Source organism: Tiliqua scincoides, chromosome 1 (assembly GCF_035046505.1).
Source record: "Tiliqua scincoides isolate rTilSci1 chromosome 1, rTilSci1.hap2, whole genome shotgun sequence".
Classification (NCBI taxonomy): Eukaryota; Metazoa; Chordata; class Lepidosauria; order Squamata; family Scincidae; genus Tiliqua; species Tiliqua scincoides.
This window is the reverse complement of record NC_089821.1, coordinates 156,456,552-156,482,646: the sequence shown is the minus strand read 5'-3', so window position 1 is coordinate 156,482,646 and position 26,095 is coordinate 156,456,552. Positions and strand designations below refer to the sequence as shown.

At 46.9% G+C, this 26,095-nt stretch overlaps 1 protein-coding gene across 1 annotated transcript in view; it reads left to right on the top strand.

The window, feature by feature from the left end:
- Positions 1 to 24,470, top strand: part of KCNS3 (potassium voltage-gated channel modifier subfamily S member 3) — a 34,415-nt gene extending 9,945 nt beyond the window's left edge. The window contains exon 2 of the mRNA XM_066639854.1: positions 24,286 to 24,470. Coding sequence (XP_066495951.1) covers positions 24,286 to 24,323 — 38 coding nt within the window. The 3' untranslated portion in view covers positions 24,324 to 24,470. The remainder of the gene's footprint in view (positions 1 to 24,285) is intronic.
- The last annotated feature ends 1,625 nt before the right edge of the window (positions 24,471 to 26,095 follow it).

The following is a 26,095-nucleotide window of genomic DNA, read 5'->3' as shown; positions in this document are numbered from 1 at the left end:
TACTTGCCACCATCTGCTGCAATTAAACCATTACCATCTCTGTTATACCCCTGGAAAAGTCATTCAATAGATACTGTGTTTTGACAGCATCACGGTAGTCTTTATTTGCCAAAATCCAGTCCAAGTAATTGGCTCTGATTTTGTCATATATGGGGCACTGTGCAGGAGCTTATGCTGAAGGGTTTCATTGCAGCACTGATTGCAGGGCAGCGTCTAGAACTGTGGCTCTTAAACTATTAGGGAGATTTACTCCCTAAGTAAGTCTTTGTGGGGAAGGGGCAAGGGTAGCGATGTGATCCCCAACCTTAAATCAATGTTCGTTTTGATTAGTTTATTCTAGAGTAAGTTTCTATCAATGGAGTGAAAAGACCCTTTAAGATCCAAGAATGCCATGTGATTTGGCTTCTGAGTATATTTCTCAATCAAGTGGGCTTGCACTATGCAATGGTCCATAATAGATGTTCCCCTGCAAAAGCCAACTTGTTCTGGTCCTAAAATTCTCTGTTCCTCCAGCCATGCAATAATCAAGTGTTTTGCATATAGTTTTCCAGTTATTGAAAGGAGACTTACTGGTCTGTAATTTGCTGTATTTAATTGGTCGCCTTTTTTGGTGGATCAGTACCACCAGTGTGTTTTTCCAAGCCTTTTTAAAAAAGATATTGTCTACCGTCGTAAGCAAGGAGGCAAGTAAGGGGGCCCACTTTTCTGTATCGGTTTTTAGAACTCTACTGGAATCACATCCGGTCCAGGAGCCTTCCCAGACTTGAGGTGAGAAATCAACTCTTTGACTTGTTCTGTATTTATGGGGGCCCAATCTGGAGCATCCTGCAAACTGATATCAGGCATTGCCTTGTGAAACTCACCACCCTGATAAAAAAAAGTGTTAGAAAGTGTTGCTGCTACGTCCAGGGGGAGATTTCAGATGGACCCATGCTGCTCTCCCCAAGAGATCCTGAAACAATAGCCCATAATAGTTGACAATCATTTTATCCATTGGCCCAAAGCAAATTCCTGTCTTTTTCTTTTCAGGAGTGATTGGAATTGCTTTTTAAGATCCAAATTACTAGCAGGAATAATTGCTACCCTAGAATCCCTGTATTGGCAATAAACCTCATGAATAATCCCACTTGTGAGCGGCCTCTAAAATTAATCTTATAGGCTTGACAAGTGTATGTCTGAAATCCCTGTACATGCGAAGGTAGTGACCATGTCTCCTGTAAGAGAATCAGATCAAAATTAAGACAGTTAAAATTTCCATCCTTAGCCTTTCCCCGCCACCCTGCAATTTTCCATGATAAAATTTTAACTCTTGCAGTCTCTGTTTGGTATGGGGCAGACGTGAGGGAGACATAGCCATTCCACTGAGATGGTTTGTTCCATGCCAAAGTCAGCCTTGATGAAATCGCACTGCACAGACTCCCTTGGGTCAGATCTTGTGCCTAGGACTGGCTTAGCAATTCCTGTTACTGGGCCCAGTTCTTCCTCCTTGTCATGTTCAGGTGGGTGTTGGTGAACTACAGCTTGTGTTATAAGCCTTTTTGGGCTTGAGAGATCATAGGATGAAGCTGATACTAAGGGAAACTGCTCTGTGGGCATCGGATTAATTAGGGTCGCGAGTTCTGTTTCTGCCACATTTGATGTTTTCCTCCTCCATTGTTCCTGAGAAGTTCAGATCTAACTTTGTCCAGACTCCTGACAATCTTCATTTGTTCTTCCCTCGTCAGTTCTTTAAAAGCAGAGATTGCACCTTCCACGTTTTCCTTCTCTTCAATCTCCACTTGCATTAGTAGAGCCTTAGCAGTAGTTCTTGTTTCTTTCACATTAACACTGCTAGTTGCCTGTTCATGCTCCCAAATTTGCTTCAGTCCCTCAATGATCTCAGCTGCCAACACAGGCCCTGAGAGATCATCCGTAGCAGAATTCCTGGGTACTGTTGTGAAGTTGCGATGTTGGCTCCAGAGGAGGTAGCATGGATGTGCCAGAAGGTGTACAGGGGCCAGGGCACAGGAGCCAGGTCTGCGACTGCACAGCAGTAATAAAAAGCAAAACATTTACACCGGCATTCCCCAGTGAACACATGAGACAGAAGCTTGGATTGATAACTTTTATTAAATTCAAACAACAATAACGTCCAGTGGGGAAAACTTAGCTAAGAGGGAACCCCCACAAGCCTGCTAACTGCTAGTCATTTGGGGGAAACGGCCTGGCCGTCTGCCTCCCCCAGACCCCTATAGCAATGAACAGGAGAACTTGCAACTGGCTGTTTAAGAGGTGTCAGAAACCAAAGCTATTGGCCCTTTAAGAAGCTGATGCAGCAAAAAAAGGTTTTAAAGCTGGCCCTATAAGAAGTGAATGTAAACTGCAAAATGGCTGCCCAGCGCTACCAGTTAATGATCCCAAACACTGAAGGGGGGATCTCCCCACCCATGGAAAGAATAGCCTTAAAAGGCACAAAGTGTACCGCCAGCCAATCCCTCCTGATCGCAGGACTGGCTACTGGCCAAAGCAAATAAACACAGCTGATCAGCGCTCTGACAGCACTGGCAGCCAGCCAAACCACAACAGCTGACAGGAAGCAGTAAATAGAAGCTTTGTATCAGCTGATAAGCGTTCCAAAGCTTTTTGGAGGCTTGCAGGGACTGCAGAAAGGAGCGAACAGCGCTCATATCCTCCTTGCTCAAAGATCCATGTGCAGACTGAGTCTGGGCACCCAAACCAGCCCTAGCAACAGCTGCACCATACCCACCTGTAACCCAGGGGTCTCCTGGGATTTTCCTGCCTTGGCCCCAGGTGTCCTGAGGGAGCTGTGCAAAGGACACTGTGGCCCTATGCACCCCAGCACAATTGTTTTCTCTTTTCCCCTGCCACTGTCTCTGTGTGTGCAGCACAGCCAGCACTCAGAGCTGGTCGATTTTGCAGCTGCCACTAGGTTCACCCTCCACTGCCACCTTGGGGAGGCTCTCACAGGCTCTCCCCTAGGCAGTCCCTCCCCGCTTGCTACACCATTGCTCGGAGAAGTATGAAGGCCAAGTAGTCCCACTCCAGGTAGATACTATGGACCTCCAGGACACCATTTTGAATCTCTAGTTCTTGAGGAACCAATTCAGCCTCTTCCAAATCCAATAGTGCCCACACATCTCTGTTACTCTTGGGGACCAAGAAGAAGACTGAGTAAACACTGGAATGCCGCTGGAGTGGTGGAACCAGCTCTATGGCATGGATATCAAGGAGGTGCTGGATGGTTGTGAGTGTCCTTGGAAATCGGCACCATCCTGAATCTGTGCCTGGGTGTGCTGGTGAACTCTAGAGCATAACCCTTTCTGACTATCTCTAGGACCCACATGTTAGTAGTTGAGGCAAGCCACCTACTCACGAACCCATTAAGCCGGACCCCAATGGCCGTGGGGGCTGAGAATCTCATGGTGTCAGCTGCTGCTTGACTATCATTCTGGTCCAGCACACCAGGCTGGAGCTTCTGGGCATGTCTCTTATCGGTAACCAGTTTGCATGCCCATAAAGCCCATTATCTTGGCTTCCATGCTTTGTGCCAAGGAAGTAAAATCTTGGGCTCCTTTTACGCATGAGCTTTCTGGGGATTACCTACATGGTTGGTTTCCTAAATACACATTTGGAGTTGGGAAGCTGGAAAATAGTACATGTTTAAAAGCACTGCATATTGCAAGTAGTAGGAGCATCACTTGTTAATGGCAAACTCTTCTTTGGTCAGTAAGCTTGTAAGTAAGCTGGTCAGATAGGTAAGTTTGAGAGTACCAAGTCCAGTCAGAAAAAACACTCTGAGATTTGACTGACAATGCAGCACTTCAGCTTCAGCCTCATGCTGCTTAGCTCCACCTCTCCTGTTGTTGTTTTTTTTCCCCTGCAGCAGGTTTGAAGGTGGCAGAGATCTACTCAAAGTCTGGATAAAGGTCTTCTAATGCACTCAGATGGCTCTTAGAAGCCCATTACAACTTTCCAATGCCTGGAGTCTCGGTCTCTCTCTCTCCTTTTTTATTAAAAAATAAAATTAGAAAAGAGCCCCAAATGACCACATCCTGCAATTTGATAACTGTACCACAGGGCAGAAATATTGTTGTGGCTGGTACTAAAGTGCCTGGCGCATGCACTTCCTCGCATTTCCAGATCTTTCAGTCACGAAGCAAGTGAAAGTCATCAAAACGTTAGTGATTTCCTATACTGCAGTCTCCTGTCCTTAGATCCTCATTACAGTCTGCACTGCATAAGCAGCTGTGTTTGTGTCTGCAAAAGGGTACCTAAGGTAGGGGAATCACTGGGTGAAGGCTTCACAAAGGCTTGGGGAGGGGCTCCAGCCCCACCTCTTTCCCCTCCCCTATTTCAGATCCTACTTGCTAGGTTGCTCATCACCTCCTTTCCATCCCTTTGCCTTCCTCTTTCTCTCCTTCTGAAGTCAGTTCTCGTTTTGGGCTGACAAAGTATCAGAAGCACTTCTCCCTCTCTCCCTTTTTCTTTTCTCTGAAATCTAGCAAGATTAGTTTCCAGATTTCAGGGAGAGGAGAAGGCTCTATCTTCGAAACAAGGCACTACCACTCTCCACAGACCATTCTCCATAGACCACTCTCCATTGTTCCATATTTAACACAGTCTGGACATGACCTTTAAATAAAATAAAATTAAAATACATGTGTATTTTATATATATGTATTTATATTAAATATTTTTATTTAAATTTTTTTTATTTAAAAGAATAACTGGGTTAAAAAGTTGTAAATAAAAAAGTAAAAAGTTGATTTTAGTGCCCTTCCTTGCTTAGTTGCCTGAAGGCACTCTCATGCACAGGGCCTCTGAGAGAGGGGGGGTGCAGGGGGTGCAATGTACCCGGGCCCAAGGTCAAAAGGGGACTTGGAGCCAACTTCACATTTGAAGGGAGAAGGGAAGGGACCTAAAGAAAACTTCATACCCCCTGATAAAATTTCTCTCAGGGGTTCTGCTCATGTGAACAGGCAAGTAGCCGCTTACTGTACGAACCTGTATGCACTTTGAATTTATGCAGGATGCCTGTCTGACTTCTCAGCAACTTTGAGCGCCTCCAGTCTAAAGATGGAGAATTGAAGGTTAGGAGAAAGTAACTTTCTACTTGTCTTTTCCTTGTCAAACACTGCAGTGCTCATTGTAGATTTTTAGCATTATCAGCATCCTTGCCCCGTATGGAATTCCATACACCCTCATATAGATGAGAGAAACATCACTTCAGACCTCTGTTAAAAGCCTACATATGCGCCAACCTCTGGAGTATAATTGAAGCGTGTAGACCAGAGGCATGTCAGCAGTTGCTTAAGAAAAATGTCAGCCCCCTTTGCACACTGTTCTGAGTCAAAGAGGCCTCAATACTAGACAGTTAAGCGACTTCTAGCACTCCTCATTCCTTTACTGTACAAAACCTATTTCTGTTCTATTAGGTCAGTTTTGCTTATTCACCAAGAACTTGTCCTTTGCTTCATAGAAATGCTGTATACCCAAAGTTCAAACATAACCGTTTTAATATGTCTGAATAAATCTCAGATATTTGCAGACTGTGGCAATACAGAATAACTTTATTAGAAAATGTTTCACATTTACAAACGAAGAACAACCAAGTAGAAAATATAAGGTCCTGAAACATGGTTACATACACTGGAAAAATACTGTGGATCACAGACACAGAGCATTGAGGCATAGTGCACAGGTTCGTTTCAGGGGGTTACATGCAGTGGGTTTAGAGTCCATAGGTCACCAAGGCTAGAGAGCGGGGTGTGCCCAGTCTCGTCTTGCCACATGGCCAGCTGTGCCAGGCCAGGCTTCTTCTGCCAATGGCAGCCTCTGGTCATGGGTCCAGGGGGTCCTCCGTGAATGGTCCCCGTCGTCATCGCTGGCACGTCTGGCTTCTGGATGGGTTTACTATAGGCATGCATTACATCAATCAGGCACAAATCAGAGCATAAGGTGACATACAAGGCAATAAGTCATGTTGGGGTAAAGGGGAAGAGAATAAAGCAGAAATATGGCATATGTCAGTCCTCCTTTGACAGCATGTGCAAGCTGATACAATGTTGTTCAAGTGCAGTGGCGTAGCTAACCCAGTTGCTGTCTGGTGCAAAGAAGACTATGTAGCCTCCTTCCCCCACAATGACATCAAATTTAATCAAGTTGGGTCTTTTTATTCGTTTAAGTCAGGGGTCTCCAAACTTTCTGGCCAGAGGGACGCATAAAATATCTGGCACAGTGCTGAGGGCTGGGAAAAAATTTAAATATAAAATTTAAAGAAATCAATTAGAGATGGAACTTAGATAAATGAATAAATGAATGAGCGGGCTAATTCACTCAGCCTCTCTGGCCCTCAGAACACCCTCCAGATGCAATCAGAGCACAGCTCTGGTCATGTTCAGTTGAGAGGGCCAGAGGCTTTCACGGAACTAGAAGCTGGCTGGGGTTTGGAAACCCCTGGTTTAAGTGAATGAGAGCACTTGTCGAAAGTACTTGTACTTTTACAGCGCAATCCTATTCATATCTGCTCAGAAGTAAGTTCTGTCTACTCAGAAGTAAGTCCCATTGTGCTCAGTGAGAGCATATGTCTGTGTGTGTGTGGGGGGTGCATGTGTGTCGGAGAGAGTGTGCGGGAAAGAGGCTGACCAATCTGCTGGGCTACAGCACGAGGGATGACGGAGGAGCCCACCGGGCTTCCCAGAGGCTGCGCCCTGGTGGGGTGTCCCTGGGCTGTGGAAGATGAAGTGCGGGCAAGCGGAGGGAGGCTCCTGGCTGGAGAGGTTATGAGCTTTGGCCCCAGTGAGGAGGGGGAGGACCCAGCCATAGCGCTTGCCATCCTGCACTTTCTGGGATAGGTGCACTTGGCTGGGTGTTGTGTGTTGTTGCCCCCCAAGGCTGCTGCCTGGTGCATTTGCTACACCCTGCACCCCCTTAGCTACGCCACTGCTCAAGTGGCATATAGTCCAAGGTTGGTGGTGGACAAGGCCCACCTCCTTGCTGCCTGGGGCAGGTGGTGAGTCCTTCCTGGCGCGCCTGAGCTGAACAGCCTCTTGGCTGACTCGGGGGCTTTTGGCGGGGTCTGCCTGCAAGTCGGGTTGCCTCCAGCGCTCCCAAAGTTGGTGGGACATTGGCAGGCTGTTGCTCATCTCTTGTGGGAGAGAGTGGCTTGTGGCGAACTGGTTCCTCGTACTGGCGATGTCCCGAGATACGTTCAATGTAAATGTCTCAGGACCACCGGATGGTGTCAGACACCATCAGCTTGTGCATGAACTTTACATAGTGTTTGCCCACACCACAAGCTTTCAGCATGGGCTCAGTCTTGGGGTCCCAGCTACTAAGGGCCCCAACCAGGAAGGCATGGATGGAGACTCCATATCTTCTCTGCCCCAGAGCATCTGCCAGGGGCGTGTACTTTGTTAGGAAGGAACCTGGGTATGTCCTGTTTCAGAGCAGGGTGCATACAAATTAGCAGACACAGCAGAGTCTTGAATTTGCTGTTATATTTTGAGCACAAAGCCATACACAGAATAGTTAAAGCAGGTCAGGTCATACACATAGAATATAGCAGTCCAGAATTACCTTGTTCTAGTCCAGCAACCACAAAGCAAAGTCAAAGTCAGTCCAAGGTCATATACAGTATTTGCTTGACAAAGTCTCCAGCAGCAGCTTTATAGTTCACCCACTGCACTGGTGGAGCTGCATAGTGAGGCTTAAGTGGGCTTCAGCACCCAATCTGAGTCTGCCCAGTTAATTAGGGCATGGCTGCACAGGTGTAGTGCAATCCAGCTAACTCAGCTGCTTGCAACTTGCCCTGAACCATTTGTTTGCTACCAGCTCTGGCTATGTCAGAGCAAAGAGCTAACATACTTCTGGTGCTTGTGTTCCCTGCCCTCTGTCATGGCTTCCCTCCTGTTCTCAAAGGGATGGCAATGTTGACCATGGTGATCCGCTTCTTATCTTTGTCATGGATGATGATGTCGGGTCTCAACTGGCTCCCAGTGTCGGCCACTGTCCGGTTCAGGGAGACAGTCCCTTTTGAAGTAGGGATGGCATTGGCGAGATGTTGCATAACTGTGTCATACCAGTGTTTCCAGGCTGTTTAGTGGGGCTGGCAGTGGCAGAGGACATGGGGCAGGGTCTCGTTGGGACGGCTGCAGCAGCAGCAGCGTTTGTCTCTGTTCCCTGATTTGACTGCTCTGTTGAGGGGGATGACATTGAGGCGGGCCCTGCGCACCAATCAGCGAAGTGGATGAAGTCACCGCGGGACATGAAGTGGTTGCTGGCATCCCACTTAGAGGTGACTTCGAACACCTTTCCCTGGTCTGGTTTCCTCCTGAGGTTCAGGGTGTACTTCTCACGAGTGCCGGCCTTCAGGGCACCCTCCAGGGACCTCCTGGTTGCTGCTGTGACCAGGTGGAGCTGCGGGGGGCCTCCACGGGAAAGGGCCATGCTGGGTTTTCCTACTACTAGGTCCCATGACCAATGGCAGCCAATCTGTTTGTTTAGATGGCGAGTGGTGTTCCTTGCATGGGTCTGCAGGGAGGCAAAGTCTCCTCTTTTGTGGCTGAACTCACCCTCCAGGGATCTGCTGAGGTAGGTGGCCTGGTTTTCTCTGGAGGGTTCTCTGGTCAGTCTCAGCCACGATGTGGAGAGCGCTGTGGGCAACCATTTTTACTGTGTCATCCGGGCAGGTCAGAAGGCGGAAGGCATGGGTGATGATGGCAGTGTTGCGAAGGTCCCCCATCTTTGGGATGCCTGCCCCTCCCTGGCACTGTGGAACACTGTGGAACATGGAGGATATCATTGGTGGCTCTCTTGGGTAGGCTCAGACACTTCTTCAGCATGGTCATGATGGCACTGTCAGCTTTGTTGAAGGGCATCTTTGGGGCAGCTGATCCCTGCAGGAAAAAGGAGATCCTGGAGAGCAGAAAAGTGCAGAGCACGTCAGTCTTCTGCCAGGGGATGAGCAGTGAGGCGTTGATCTTGCCAGCATCCTCCACAATGGCTTGGATGGTGGCCTCAGGGGTCTGTTGTGCTCAGAAGCCAGTTGGTGTTCCCAGGTACTGGTACATTGTCCATCAGTGAGATGGGTCATGGGCTCTTCCTGGATAGTGAAGACAGATGGCAGGACCCAGTCTTTCAGGCTTCCGTCGACATGCAGCAAGGTGCACTTTGTGGTGTTGAACTTTAGGCCCATGTAGTCGGCAGCAGAGGCAGTGGTAAGTATGCTTTGTAGTTCTTCTGCGGTCTTAGCAATCAGCACCAGGTCATGGTGTACCCCAGCACACTGACTTTCCCGTCGTAGAGGTTGAAGCCTCCAGGGCCACTCACGATGTAGCGTAGCAGAGGTTCCATGGCCAGGTTGAAGATGATTGGCTCAGCGGGCCCCCCCTGCTTGACTCCTGAGCATATCCTGACTTCCGCAGTTTCTCCCTCCACTGCCCGCACAGTGGTGGAGCAGCCATCATACCATTCACGGACCAGGGTGAAGGTCTCTGGCATGCCAAACTCAGTGAGCCTCTCAAAGATGTGGTCGTGGAGGATGGATCCAAAGGCATTGCAGAGGTCCAGCCAGGCCACTGCACGTTATCGTCTGGAGCGGCGAACTGTTTCGAGTACAGTCTGCAGGAGGACGTTGTGCTCATAGCATCCTTCACAGCTCATGAACCCTTTTTGCTGTTTACTGATGGTATTTCCTGTCAGCGCCCAGTCTGTGATGTGGACAGTGTTGCAGCTGGTGTACTTCTTGTAGAGTGCACTGCACAAGGAGATGGGCAGCCAGTTGCTTGGGTCTGCACAGTCACCCTTTTTGTAGATCAGCACAGTCATGGCCTTCGTCCAGGCAGCTGGCTTGCGGCGGAAGCACTTGCAGGCATTGAAGATGCCAGTCGGCACCTAGCAGTCAGGGTCACGCTTCCTCAGCAGGCTGTATCTGTTGCCATCTTTGCCAGGGGCAGTGTTCTTGGCTCTCCTGAGTCTTGAGCCGACCTCCTCGGTAGTGAAGTCTCTCTCAAGGGCAGTGATGGGATTCAGCCAGTTCGCGCCGGTTCTATAGAACCCCTACCCAATGAAGTTCTTGGTTTTGAGAACTGTTTGTTGGCGGGGAGCGCACGCGCAGCTCTGACGCCTCCTGCGACTGTGCTGAGAACGTAGGAGAGGGCGCGGCCGGCCGGCATTTAGCTTCCCTGACGAGGGTAAGAGGAGCAGTTCAGCTGCCTGCCCCACGCCTCTCCACCCCGGCCAAGCTAGCCGGCTCAGCTCTCCTGGTGGGTCTGGGGTGCGGGTGGGATGAAGAGGAGGGCGCTGGAGCTGCTCCCGCTGCCCCTAAGGGCGAGCCCCCCTCTGCCGCCCCACGTCCCCTCCCGCCCGAGCCTGCCTGCCTGTCTGGGAGACTGACCCTCTTGCTTGGATCAAAGGTGGAGGGGGAGCTCCAAAAACTTTTGCAGTCTGGAGCTGGAAGGAGGAGGTGCCCCTTGGAGGTCCCGGGGCTGCGTTTCATTCTCCTCCACACTGACAACGCAATGCTAGGCATGTCTACTCAGAAGTAAACCCCATTGTGTTCAATGGGGTTTACTCCCAGGAAAGTGTGGATAGGATCGCAGCCTCAGTGATGAAGATGAAATGCTTCCTTCTTCACCTTCTGATTGACAGTGGCTGCAATCCTAACCACACTTTCCTGAGAGTAAGCCCCATTGAACAAAATAAGAGTTACTTCTGAGTAGACCTGGTTAAGATTGTGCTCAGTGCCTACCCAGAGGTAAGTTCCATTGTGTTCAATGGGGCTTACTCCCAGGAAAGTGTGGCAAACTCAGTTTGCCACACTTTCCTGGGAGTAAGCCCCATTGAATACAGTGGGACTTACCTCTGAGTAGACACTGTCAATCAGAAGGCGAAGAAGGAAGCATCCCATGCTCCTTAAGAGGCTTCGATCTTATCCACACTTTCCACACTTTCAATCCACACTTTCCACTTATCCACACTTTCAATGGGGCTTACTCTCAGGAAAGTGTGGTTAGGATTGCAGCCACTGTCAGTCAGGAAGGCAGCATCTCATCCTCTTCTCTGAGTTTGCCACACTTTCCTGGGAGGAAGCCCCATTGAACAAAATAGGAGTTACTTTTGCGTAGACACTGTCAATCAGAAGATGAAGAAGGAAGCATCTCATCCTCGCCACTGAGGCTGCGATCCTATCCACACTTTCCTGGGAGTAAGACCCTTTGGCTATAATGACTCCTTCAAGAGGTGTTCTGAGGCTGGTAAAGACCTGGATTTCATTATCTGGGAGATCATGGAACCGACCCCCCACAGACAGGGTCAACTGTATTTTAAATAAGTACACAGAGCCCTAAGGAATATGCACAGAAGGTGAAAGAGAGTCCTAGCCTCAACTAGCAACTTCATGCCAGGACACTCAGCAGTTCGCAGGCAAGACATTTCCAAGCTTTGTTCAGCTGCTGCCACAAAGGAGGCTGAGAGTGGAGCAGAACAGGTATTTTGAAGAGGAGAAGGGGCTCAGCCCCAATCCCTCCCTGGCCATTCTCACACTGTCAAACACTGCTCAGAGACAGAAGTGACAGCTTTATTACATTTAATATAAACATGTACATATTTTTATTTATACATTTAACATTTGTGTATTTATTACACGTGCATTGCAGTCCTATCTTGTGCTAGAACAGGCAGGCCAGGAGACCTGCACTGTATCCAGCGCAAGATTGGGACCTGAAGTGGCTTGGTCCAGCTGATTCTCGAGGAGGTGCAAACATGCTTTATAGCACGTTTCCAACCCTCCTGGGCCAGTGCAAGAGACTTGCGTCGACCCAAGGCACAGTCAGGATTGCGCCCTTAATAAAGTATTTCACCCATGACAAATAGCTGCAAGGATTTAGAACTGGCTGATGGCATAACATATTGTGTCTAGAGAGATGTGCTAAATGAAATTATCCATGGGTCACTGTGGGGTAAAATTACTTCAAATAACTTTGAATTCAAAGAAGTTATCAGGAAGAACAAGGTCAATTGTATTTATTATTGTCACCGGAGTTTTGTTCCAATTTTGATTTTCTTTTTTCCTTTCCAGCAAAATGGTAATATGCATGATTTAGACTCATAGGCTGACTGGGTAGCTGTCAAAACATTATTGTATTTCTTTTAAGAGATGTTGGTACCTGAGTTAAGCTCTGCTAATGTACTCTGTGCTGGAATGGGTCCTGGGATTGCAGCATTACAGGAATGTGTGGTGCATGCAAAATACTTCTGTTCTAAGCCGCTGTTCTAATATTGGGAATGCAGCTCTGCTTCCTGTGGCTACCTTGAACAGAACGCTTAAAGTGCCTGCTTTTGGGGTGGCTTAGTTTTTAATCTTCCTTTTGTGAAGCCACGACTAATACTGAAGACTGAAGCTTAAGCTGAACTGCAAACAAGGCATGTGAAGTCTTTTAGCGTTGCTCTTCTTTTTGTCCAGGATTTTTTCTTGAGATTTTAGGGCCCAGTCCTATCCAACTTTTCAGCACTGGTGCTGCTATACTGCAGCCCCAAGATAAGGGAACAAATGTTTTCTTACTTTGAGGAGGCCTTGGTGACTGTCCCTCCACCACAAGATGCAGTGCACACCCCACTGTTTCTGTTTCCTCAGAAATGGGAGCTGGGGGTCGGGCTGTGAATGGATAGTAGAGGCCACAATCTTATGGAAGATTTCTAGGGTAGCTGCTAAACTGGACAAGACGCTAACCGGCACGATGCTATTAATGGAATTGGTTAAGTCACCCCAGTTGATGGCTGTGGGTTCTGCACAGGCGGTGGGAGCCACAGAGGAACCACCAGTGGGGTTTGCCATGATGACTTGGTATACCAAAGAAGAAACTCACCACTAGGCTACACTGCCTTGGGGTGATAGCGCCAAAAACCGCTGTGAAGAGGAGGGAGGCAATCACCCCAATGGTTGCTAAACTGCATTATTCTTGAATAAACAAGTTTCTGGCTGCACTGAAGAGGGAAGGAGTTGCTGTAGTGTGCTGCTGTGATGCGCTCAAACTGATGCCAGCTACTCAGGAGAGGGGAGGGAGGCAGTTGCTCCAGTGGTTGTTATGCGCGCTCCTGACAAGCCCTGCATGGTGCGTGCCTCCCGAAAGGTAGGAAGCCTGGCAATGGTGGGAGATAGGGCTGCCATACTGAGAAGCCAGGTGCCTGAACTGCTCCACCTCCTGTCTGTAAATGGGGAGGTTCAGAACTCCAAAACTGGCCGCTGTGAGTGTAAGCCAACCAGCATTGTTTCCAGCCTGGAAAGGGAGAGAATGGTCAAACTTGGTGCGATCGTGCCTGTGTAAAGGAAAAATGGCCACAAGGCAAGTCAGTTTGGGAGATCTGGGAGCTCTTCCCTTTAGGAAGACTTTCAGCCTGACCTGCCTGCCTGAGGAGGAAGAGCTACCGAGAAGATGACTGAAGCTGCCATGGAGACCACCAAGAAGGAGGATGCACCAGGAAGTCCAAACCTTCCCGTTCATTTGACAGCATTTGTTTCAGATGTTCCAATGACATAGGCGGTCAACCTCACTTCCAGGTGACAACTGGCCAAAGCAAGACTCCCAATTAAAAACAGGTTTCTCAGCCTGCTAATAAGCTCTGCTCCCACAGCTGCTTCAAAATGGCTGTGGGCCTACAAGATGGAGGCAGACCTAAGCCAGCGATTTTAACTTGTTCACACCCTATAAGTTGTGTGGGCCAAACTGAAAACCCACACAGATTCCCTCTCAGCACTCCATAGCTCAGGGATGATGTCACTGTTGAAGACTCCAGAGAGTTGTTAACAACATGTACCAATTACACTGGTCACTGGACTGAGAGCAAAACTACGTTTATGGGTGTGGTCAAAAATTTTTGGGAAGCGCTGGCTTAAACCCTTGCTTCCCACCACTTTTGGAATCCAGATTTGTCATCATTGTCCTCCCTGCCTGCTTTTTACAGAAAGAGAAGCAAGCACGTCATGGCCAACGACACAGTCCAGTTTGCCCCTAGTTTATAGCAATGTGAGAGAGAGAGAGAGAGAGAGAGAGAAGTGCTTACACAAAATCACTCTTGCACAATGTCATTTCGTGATACAAAAACAAAACAAAATCTCACCTTGAAGCAACTCACAAAATGTTGGTTTTATGAATTGACCATCAAATGAAATTTCTGGTCAGCATTGTCTGTCTGTCTGTCTGTCTGTCTGTGGGGTCCCGGCTTGTGGGGGGACCCTCTTAGTTGTGAGAGGCAGTAGTGGGGCATTGGAGGTTCCCTCTCCAGGAGCAACAACCTGGCCACTGGGGCCTCAGTAAAGAGTGTAGGGGAAGGGGGTTGTGTCACCCAGGCCCTTCTCTCGAGTTGCTGGAACCTCTGGGCTCCTAGCGAGTCCTGGCTCATAGGCAGGCCAGCTTCTGCTGCCTAATCAAGACTGCCTTGGCCCAACTGGGCTTTATGCTTGTGACCAGCCCCACCCCTTCCTCCATGGGAGGTCTAAAAGGCTGGGACCTGGTTCTTCCTTTCCTAGTCCTGCAGCTGGCCTCAGGGCCTATCTCCTTGCCTTGAGCCTCCCTCTCACTCTGCAAGCCTATTCCCCCCCAGGTAAGTCGGGGGGGGGTCCCTGTCAGCAATCTCTGTCTTTGGAGCAGTTCAGATGCTTGGAGTTGTTGTGTTTACTTCTTAAAAACTGTCTTGGTCATCTGTTATTATTTTTTAGATGATAAAGCAGGGTGTAAATGATTTAAATAAATAACTCCACATGGGACAGCCGCAGTAAACTTGGGTGAGTCCCCTGTGAGAGGCACTATTCCCAAAGGCTGATGCATGAGCAGCTGAGTTCTGGTTGGATGCACTGAGAACCGACTGTTGTCAGGGATGAGTGGGAGGGATAGCAGGATTGTTGCTGGCATGTAGGTGTTCGGCTGATGCTGAAGCTGCTGAGAATAAGTGGCGTTTTTCTGCTGACCTCCGTTACTGTGAGCGAATACGTTTGGAACCTACCCTTGTGTTTCAGGGCATGCCAGCATGCTCATTAGTTGCTTGTCTCCTTTCACTGTTCAGAAAACATAGCCAGATTTTGTGCTTTACCGACAAGACCTGCTGCTCTCTGCTTGAGCTTTCAAACCTCTAAGTGATGTTATATAACGCTTTCCTATAGTGCATCATCACTGAAAATGCTGTGTAGCGTCCAGCTCAGTGTTTTTCTGTTTTGCTTTTCTAAAAAACAAACGTTACTGGTAATTTTTCTTTTTTGAGGGGAACAGATCCAGGTCTGATGATCTCATATTTAACAAAGGAAATTCCATTGACTCGTATTAAGTATTTTTACTGATATGTGAAGAGAAAACCACAGTCAGCATTTTTATTTATGCCATGTAAAGAAAAATATAAAGCCCAACAAAACCCTTCTTCAACTCTCCACATTAATAACAAGAGAAGAAATATAGAGTGCGCCAATCCAGACTTCCTAAGTTTAACCATTATATGTACTACCTCTGCTATCCTAATATAAAAAATGGCTATGCATAATTTGAGGGTTAATCTCTGCAAAGGTTACAAGTGATGGATCACATTAAATGATTGTTTTCCTGCTCTTTAGCAAATTCCTTAGGAGGATGTGTCCATTTCCACAGATTCCTATATCGATCCATCTGCAAATTATCCTCCTTTGGCCATTCCACTAGAACAGCAGCGCTCAAAGTTGCACCTGCTGCGTACCGGGAATGAGGTCCCCGGTGTGATCTGCGCTTTCATTTCTGGAGCTCCGTGGGACTTCATGTCCCCAGATCAGGATGATGTGACCCTCCAGCCAGTTGCGTCTATAGTGTAGTGCCCAGTGTGCATTGCACCTGGATTTTCATGAAGATGCGACTGGCTGGAGTGTTGCTTCGTCCCGATCTGAAGACATGAAGTCCTGTGGTGCTCTGGAACAGTGAGTGCCAGTCACAGGAGGGAATGATTTGGCCAAACCCTGCACTAGAAAAATGAATGATCCATAGATAAACTTTTGATAAATACTAAATAAAATACTTACTTGTGAGTAGACCTGCACAGGAGGGGGCTGAGGCTACAGCCCTCCACACCTTCCTGGGTGTAGCCCAGGGACTACATCAGGGCTTACTCTGGAACAGACCTGGAACAGACGGGCTCCCACTCACCCGTCCTTGCGCTTGGCCTTGAGCAGGCTTCAAGGCTGCCATCCCAGGCGCCCTTTCCTGGGAGTAAGCTTCATCCTCTGTAATGGGGCTTACAACTGAGTAGACATGCAAAGGAGCAGGCTTCACGGCTGCAATCCCAGGCACCCTTTCCTGGGAGCAAGCTTCATCCACTGTAATGGGGCTTACTACTGAGTAGACACACAGGATGTCTCCTCTGCTGTGGAGGAAAAGCCTCTCCTTGCACTGAGTGGGGACCTGCTCAGGGAAAGGCGGGCTGCAAGGGCTCACAATGGCTGAGGAGGGGGGTGTCCTGCTGGAGAGTTGGGGAAGGGAAAAAAGGGGAGCTTAAGCCTGCAGAGCGGGCAAAATTGAAAAGGGAAACCAATGTGGAGCAGGTGGGGGTGAAGGGAGAGGAGGGTAGTGAGCTCAGGGGGTGGAGGGAAGCAGCCTGCCCTCCCAACACAGGTGCCTCCTGTCACCCCCTTTGCCACTTTCACCGGGAGGAGCCGCAGCAGACAGCTGAAAGAGCCGCATGCGGCTCTAGAGCAGCAGGTTGCCGACCCCTGGTCTATAGTGTAGTGCCCAGTGTGCATTGCACCTGGATTTTCATGAAGATGCGACTGGCTGGAGTGTTGCTTCGTCCCGATCTGAAGACATGAAGTCCTGTGGTGCTCTGGAACAGTGAGTGCCAGTCACAGGAGGGAATGATTCGGCCAAACCCTGCACTAGAGAAATGAATGATCCATAGATAAACTTTTGATAAAGTTGAAGTAATTCTTCTATGCAAGAAAGTACTAAATAAAACACCACCTTTTAAATCTAATTTCACTCAGAACTAAGTCAAAATTTACACCATTTCCTAATAAAGTCGATGCAGCTTGATTTTTAGCTTATATTGAATCCTAAATAATTCACCTTCTCTTCCAAATAATTTAATGTTATATATTTGTTAGTGTGGGAATTTGATTTTTAAAAAAACTTTTAAAGTGAAGAAAATCAATAATGCAGAGAAGCATATTAGCTGCAGTCATTTAAAACACATATTTCCCATTTTTTCACAGTGAAAAAAGAGAAATATGACTATCTTCAAAATGTATTTTTTTTTTAAACAAGTGTTTTGTAAAAAGATAAAACTATTCAGAGGACTGGGGAATATAATGCTGATCCAACTAACCTCACTCCACATGCTGGATTTGCAGTTTCCATTTAACGAGTATTTAGCAATTTAGGGAGTAATCCTAACCCGCACTGGAACAGGAAGGCCTGCTGGCCTGCCCTATAACCAGCGCAGATTTGGTGCAGGCTAGGTCACAACCTGGAGTAAGGTGAATAATTTCCCTTTACCCTGAGCAGCTCCCCAGGCAGCCCAATGGGGCTACTTGGATCTGCACCACCTAAATTGGTCGGGCAGATTTGAGCAGTCCATGTAAAACCAGGCTGTTTGTGAGCAGGATTAGGATCTGACCCAAGTGCAGGATCCTGGTCCCACCCACTGTCCAGGCGTGGTCCACCCACCTACCTGCCTGCCGCCTGCCCTGCCCCACCTTGGAATACCCCCTGAACGCCTAACCCACAGTCTCCCCAAACCCCTTTGCTGGTGGTACGCTTTTGCCCCTCCACCCCTGCTCCTGTTCCACCACTGCCCGCACCCAGGACATACTTTGTTTGTTAGCTAAGTATTGATAGTTTGATTTTCAAACACTGGGGAATGAAGGCATGGACAAGTTTCATGACCCGCAGTGATCTAGGCAGTTACCAGTTGATAATGAAGACCATTGCTTGGTTGTCACATCAAAAACATACAGCAGAATTCCTAAATTTGGGTGCCCAAATATGCACTGCTACTACCAGCGGAAAAAGCTCCATAAAGGTCAAATTGCCCATGATGTAACTCTCCCACCAAGCCTGTGTTCTAGCCTCTTCCGCAGACAGTGCCTGCTGTTTTACCTGCTTTGGTTTCCAAGGGCTGAGGTGTGGAATCGGTGGAGAGGGGCATTGATCAGCACCCCTGTGGCGTGTTACAGCACGTGGTATGGTAATTTCTCCCATTAATCCATTATTAATAACTGAAGCAGTGAGGAGAGCTTTCTCCTTTTGGAGGATGTTCCTTGTCTGCCAGGTGCAAATTCCAATTTCTCTCCCCCTCCTCACCCTTGGACATTTCTTTAGCCTCTTGCAGGTCGGGGCAGTGCTCTGCAGCTCTGGATAGGCCGTCCCCAGACAGCTGGAGATGTAGGGAAACTGCATTTAACTGCCTGTTTTTCATAATGACAGCTAGCCTGTGATGTAAGTCACACGTTATTAGGTGGTTGCCCAGCTGATAATGGCCAAGCTGGACAAATTCCTCTCCTGTGGATTTTAGAAAGCTGGCGCCACATCGGATCTTTATAGCAGGGTCTCAGTCCTTTTTGTGAATGTCCTTTGCCACTTACTGGAGTTACTGGCCAGCCTGAGCCAGTTTCTGGCTCGCTGGGATAAATTTGGGTCTCACGTTGCCAAAAGATTTGGCTGCCTGCTCAATTTTGAGGGCAGTTTTGGCCAGTGGTTTAGAAACTTTCTCTGAAAACTCCGGCCCCTAATGGGAAAGATCCAGGGTTGTCCTTTCCTGACCAAAATGCAGAAGTCGCTCTGAGCCCTAAACCTCATGTGCCCAGGTTTATAAAACATACAATGCAGAATCAGTGATTGAATGTCTGCATGTCCGCTCCTCAACGCCGATATTCTTCAGAGATTTTTCAGCTTCTAAGAGTTTTTCTGTAGCGACTGGCAACCAAGAGGAAAGTCAAGAAGCTGGAGAAAACAGAGATAGTGCTCTGGCTCACACACAGATATGCAGGGGCACCAGTCGCCTGGACAGCCTCCAGCACAAGACATAGACAGAAGTGCCACTGAACATGTACAATCTCTCCATAGCGATGGAGATTGTATAAGAAGGGCCCAGTGGAATCAGGTCTGGAGTCTACGTGGCCAGCATCCTGCTCCCAACAGCTGCTGGTCAGAGGCCTCTGGGAAACCAAGGTCACAAAATCACAGGCTAGCTGCACTCTCTGGATCTGGGATGTGAGAAACACAACCCTCTTTCCAGTGGTAGAACCTAGAGGGTCCTGCCCTTTTGAAAAACGAGAAGAGCTCCTGCTAAGGACAGGTGGCTCGGAGAAGGGGTCACCACAACTTCCTGAAATTCACACTAACATTTCTTCTAAACCTGGGATCGGGACAGAAACAGGCTACCACCTCCTTGCCCACTTTTTTCCATACCGTATCCTCCATCCCTCTGTCTTGCCAAATTGCTGTTCTGAGCTTTGGCTAAATAACTTATGCCCAAAACTAATTAGTCTCCCCAGCTTAATCACAGCTAGATCTAGCAGACTGCAGAAACTACCACTATCCCAGCACCAGCAGGAAGGAGTGTAGTAGGTGGCTGGCTTGCCTGTAAGTCTGCAGGGTCCCTCCTTCAAGCAGCAGTCCTTTGGGGTACAGCAGCGCTACCTCAGCTTTCCACCACTCGGCAGTCTCTCTTGGATTCGTCTGTTAGTCAGTGCAGCATTTCGTGGTTTGTCCTCCAGTCCTTCAGTCAGGGTGCCAGTTAGTTGTTTGTTTGCCAGTTTGTGAATTAGTGTGCCAGAAAGTCAGTTAGCCAGAGAGTCAGTCTGATAAGTAGAGTCATGAGTCAGTCCGTGAGTCAACAAGCCAGTTTAACCAAAAAGTCAGTCCGTTTAGCTAGCAAGTCTCCTCTCCCTCCTCCACTCACACTCCAGCTACAACCCACAAAACTCTCCCTGCATCAGGTACTCAGTATATCCCTGAAGATATCATTGCCCCTAGTGGCTGCAGCTATGCTGAAAGCCCAGGCCTTAACCCTGTGTTCCCCAGGTTCACCAAATTAAAGGGCCACTGCTGACACAAGAGCCAGGGTGGTGTAGTGGTTTGGGAGGAGGACTTAGACCTGGAAGAGCCAGGTTTGAATCCCCTCTCAGCCACGAAGCTCCCTGGGTGACCTTGGGCCATTCACTTTCTCTCAGCCTCACATACCTCACAGGGTTGTTGTGAGGACAAAAGGAGGGGAGCAGCTGTGTACACTGCCCTGAGCTCTTTGGAGGAAGGGCAGTATTTACAAAATGTGAAAAATAAATAAATAAAAATCCTGTCTCCTTGCCATATCTTCCGCGATTCCAATACACCCTCCACATCCTCTATCTCTCACCGATTTTAGGTTTTCTGCCCACGATGAACTGGAGTATAAAGAGCTGCTTTTGTTACTTTCTGGAAGCCTGCATCATATTTAGAACTATATAGCTGGCTTTCTCCAGAGCCTGTTGAAAGAAGATTGGAAATCAGTTGTACAGGTTCCCCCTCATATCCGTGGTAGATAGGTTCCAGCCCCTGCTCTCCAGATACGGAAACTGGGGATATGGGGAAACTCTATCTCTGCAGCCCCTCCGCATCCATTAACATTGTTTAAATATTTAACAAAGCACAGTGTTTCTTTTCAGGATGCTTAAGCATGCAAGCTTATAGCACAATATACAAGAAGACTGCAGGCAGCCTGAATGCTTGAAGGGACTAAATTGAATGTTAACAGGAAGCAGGAAGTTAACTGCTTCTGTTGACATTCGACCTAATCTCTTCAAGCATTCAGGCTGCCTGCAGCCTGCCTACATATCGGGGGCCCGGATCGCTTAAAAGAAAATTTTCTGGAAAATATGTTGGGAAATTTGGAGTTCATCCTATTGATAAACCTGACTTCTGTATGTGATCATCTTCTTTCTAATTCAGGCCAGTGCTTACATAGCATCCACTTAGGGCAGTTTATTCAAAGTCAAACTGAGAAGTAGGATAAGAAAAAATTAACTTTGTAGATGTCCCAATAGCTTATATATTTTTGGATAGTGACTGTTAGTAAACGTCATTGTCATTTTAGAGCAACCTCACTATAATATTTTTTAAATGACTGCCCATGTCTGCAGTCTCCATTTCATTTATGTTTTCAAAGGGCACCAAAGCAGTGACAGGATGGAATCAGAGAATAAAACAGATCCTTGCTTTTTAAAGCTTCCATTTGTATGCACAAGCATTCTCTTGATTTCTTCTGAAGATAACATTCATTACAATTATTGCCTGTGAATCTCACTTTACGTCTAGCAATTGCCTTTTTTTTTTTTTTTTGCAGTGTCTTTTAAATGACCAGAAAATGGAAAACTCAGTAAGAAGCAGACTGAGCTTGGCTCTGGCATCACTTTGATTTCTTGCTAATTTCTTTAAAAGTATACAGGAGTTTCCCATTAATCATTAAACTAAGTACTGCAATGGACCTGGCTGATTTCTGTGCCCTATCTACAGGCTATTCAGCCCTTAATAGGGTTTAATCAGCATAAGTATATGCAGGAGTATAGCCAAAGATGGCTAGGGAAATTTGGTATAAAATGAATGAGAAGGAATTGGTTGGGAATAGATCAGCATAAGTATGTGCAGGATTGCAGCCCAAGAAGTATCTGGGGGATGGGATGGTGAATATACAGTATAGTATATACACCCAAGGAGGTCAAACATAAGTATGTAGATTTGCAGAAGTGTAGAATGTTAAATATAATATGATTTAGGGATATGACAGAGGGAATGTCATGAACCTTCCCAGTTACCAGGGCTCCTCACACTGTCTCTGTTATGACTGGGTTTTGACTTCTTCATATTGGGGAATGGGGTGGGGCACGAAGATGATTTATGGAAGAAAGTAGTGTTCTACCATAGTTCTTGCCATCACTCACTGCTTGGATTCATCTCAGGGTAAAACAAGAATTACAAAGCAAAGAGGAAGTTCCCAACACTTTTATTTTTGCTTTCTAGTGTTTATATGAGGGGAGCACTACTCCATACCTACCAGTCCAATTTTCTTCTTCAAATTCCTTCCAGCTTTTGTTTTTATACTTGTTGTCCTTCGCCTCCACAAGTTCAACTACAAAGCAACAGAGTTTCGAGGGGGACATTTGCTAAGAAAACGCAATGGACATTGGAAAGAATAATCACTCCCTCTGCCTGCCAACATGTTTTTGGAAAACATGTCAGCTAGCATAATGAGTGGTCCTGTTCTCCAATGAGGGGAAACTGAGAATTATGTTAGTATTAGTTATTGTAGATAAACAATCCTGCTTATGGGTCCCTGGTAGTACCTCCCACCATAATCCCATACATACTTTTAGATAGCATCCCCTAGACATTTATAACTTTTGGTGTGATCCAGCTAATGGGAGAAGGCTCCAGAAATTTGTGCAAAGTATATTTGTATATTTTCACTAGGAGGATTATATACTAGGATAAAGGAGCTACAGTAGATGGTGTAAAGAATTTTTGTTGAAGCTGACAGTTAAAAAAAAATACTTTAACTATAACAAGACAAGGTGTGACTTGTGTCCATTCAGGAACTGTGTGTGTAGGTTACACATTTCAAAATCCTTTCAGTTTTCAGTGGGATAAATTATCCCATTACAAATGGCAAGTGATTTGATTTCAGTGAGGGACCATACATTGAAATCCGCCATTGAAATCAACAGAAAAGGCTGCAATCCTAAGCATACTTTCCTGAGAGTAAGCCCCATTGAACAAAATAGGACTTACTTCTTAACAGACCTGGTTAGGATTGTGCCCTAAATTACTTATTGTTTGTATGGGTATGGGAAACAGCACAGATGATTACAATTTAAAGCCAACATAACATGCCACAGATGGGTGTATTTTAAAATTGGATTCCATTTATAAAACTCAGGCTATTATTATTATTACTAATAAAAATATTTCTACACTGCTTTTCAACAAAGAATTTATATAAAGTAATAGGCACAATTTAGGTCATGGTGGACATTCTGTCTCTGTCTGGACAAGGCTTAGTAGAGTTCTGTTATCTTCCCATGCAAGTAGAGTATGGGATGGTGGGGGGATGTTTCCTATGTTACTTATGGTTTAGATTAGAACTTAAATGGTTTGTATCGGGAAGAGTGTGGGGACTTCTTGAGAATGTGGGTGGCAACACCTTTTCCCCAGTGGTCCGCTGGGGAAACATTTTCCCCAGTGGTCCACCCTTTAGCTATTTTGGCTTACATAAGGGAAAAGGGAAAACGACTCCTTCACCTGTGAACACTGTGCTTGAGTTGGTCTGGGTTATGGTTGATGTTAAAAGTAGTTTTCATGTTATTGGAACAAATGTATTATGGTGATTACACGGGCCTACAAAATTGAGGGTCAGAGAAGTTTTTCCCAAACTTTATGGTGGTTTGATATGAATTTGGGGTGCTGATTCCAAAAATGGCATCCGTTTTGCCCTATCACGTCTAGTTTTGGAGACACGGCATAACCTCTTTAGTGAGTGGTTCAAGCAGCTTCTTCATGAGGAAGCCATGGTGTAGGCTTCCTCATGAGGAAGCTGCTTCAGCCATTCACTGAACAGGCTATGTCATGTCTCCAAAACTAGACGTGATAGGGCAAAACGGATGCCATTTTTGGAATCAGCACCCCTAATATACCCAGGAATTGGTGTAACGTTTAAGGAAGCAAAATGTGTATTGGCATGTGTTACATACATAAATGTTATTGACACGGGCAATTACAAAAATACAAATCAATTGTTTTTTTAAAAAATCAAAACAAAACCATAGGAAATGCAGTATCCATATTTAATAACTGAGTTTTCAGTGACTGGATTTTGACCTCTTCATACTGGGGAATGGGGGTGGTTTGGGAAAGGGTAGAATGAAGTGTCATGCCATCGTGACATCATGACTTCCCAGTGGTTGGATAAACTCTTGCTGTGTTTCAAGATTTTGAGAGTTCCATTATGGCTTGTTCATAGGGAAAGAATGCACTTGTAATCCTCCAAGCACAGGCATTCAGAACATGGAAGGGTTTCAGAGTATAGTTATGCCTGTTTTTCATGCAGAGATAGGACGCGTTACTTCTCTGCAGACAGGGCTGGTGCTACTTTAAACTTGAATGTGAATTAATAAACCGTCGGCAGCAAACATGCCAATACATTGCATCCCTAAACAGTATGGAACCATGTGCGAGAACTCTTGAGTTGATGTTGAAGAAACCCGTCCTTGGCATTTAAAAAAAAAATATGTTTGTCTCCCTCATATAGAACGTACATCTTTAGTCTCTTTGAAGACCCACCTGTGACTGGACGGTCCTGTAGTCTGCTGGTTACCTCTGGCACTAAGCACAGCTAAATGAATCCATTCACACTGAAGAGCTACTTCAGCACCCAACCAATCAGAATGGTTAAAGGAGCTCTCTCACAGCACTAGGGGAGATAATCATAAGCAGTAAGTGGCAAACCGGAGGCACTCCTGCCAGATTTTGCTACAGCTTATTGTGCATTTGCTGTTACAGCTTCGCACCAACCAACCCCCATTCCACCTAAAAAAAGCCATACATACCATTGATTGCCTCATTTTATACTTTTTTGGCCAGCAAGAGAGTTTGTCTAGAATCACCTACCCCACATGATCTAATTTTCATGTCCTTCCCCCCATTAATTAACAGAGCATCAGCCTTTTGGGTTCTGCCTACCTCTGCCAAATGCTTCCTGCCATAATTATCACCATTTACCTTTGCCGCGGAATGATGATGATAATGATAATAACAATGTATTGTAACATAGATTTTAATTCTGCTTGCTGTTCCTTTCTCATTATTGTTACCATTTAAATGAAAAAAAAGAACAAGGAGACTTCTCAGCAGGCCAACTGTGTACATGTCTCAGCTAATTATTTCACCATCAGGCAGGCTACCTCAACACCAATAAAATTTTGACATTACCAATGTTCTTTTGTGAGAGCGTGTTCTTTCTAAATCTTGACAACTAGCAATGAAATTGAAAACTCAACAATGGTTGGTTTGCACATTGTATGATCCTGCACATGCCCGATCTCGTCTGATCTCGGAAGCTAAGCAGGGTCAGGCCTGGTTAGTACTTGGATGGGAGACTGTCTGGGACTACTGGGTGCTGTAGGCTTATACCATAGTCTTTCGAGACTGAAGGTTGCCCACCAGATGTATGATCTTATTTAAAAAAAACCAAATGTCTGTTATCTTAGTCTTGGAGGGCTAATTCTCAGCTTCCCCAATGAATTATTCTTTTCACATTTTCTTCCCTTACCTCATATCGAGCCCCGGCAGCCACTATGGGTCTTGTGTCAGTTCTGTGCCAGCTCAATTGCTGGTGCAGAACTGAGTAGCCCCATGTAGGGCTTTCAGGCCTGGGACGGGGGATAGGATGTGGCGGCAGCGGCCTCCTCCACCGTCCCCACCCTCTTCTGGGCTTGAACTGTCCACCCCTGCTCCATTTCACCCCTTCCCTGTCTTCCACTGCCCCAGAACTGTCCCCCCGCCACTTGGTGGCATACTCACTACAGTCAGCTCCCTTGCTCCTCCAACTAGCGTGGGGGGCCAGTACCTGATGGCGCTGACCTCCATGCTGGTGCCTTCCTCCTTCCGGCTGTTGCAAAGTGCCTTATGGCACTTTTGCAATGGCAGTCTCCCTGGCAGCATGTGTAAGATTGGAACTGCTGCCAAATAGGATCAGGTCATAAACACCAGCAGATTCTAAGTAGAAGAAAAGAGAAAGCAGAAGTCCTTACAAATTAAGGGGTGCATAATGGTGCAAGCAGAGGGGGAGAGGAAGGGAGGGTACCAGAATATAGGGAAATTAGGAGAGTTACTCAGACCAAATAGGGGCCGAAGAACTGGGAGATGTGGTAGCATGGAGGGAGGGGAGAGAAGAGGCAGAGAAGCCCCAAAGTTCCAGCTGTGGCATGTAGCTGATTCTGTGTTCACTGTCGTCCCCTGCACTGGTGCACATCTAGTGAAATAGATTCCTCAAAGAAGCAATTATGGGAGTGAACATTGTAGAAGGGGCTTGGCAGTGAGGAAGAGCATTGCTGAACGAT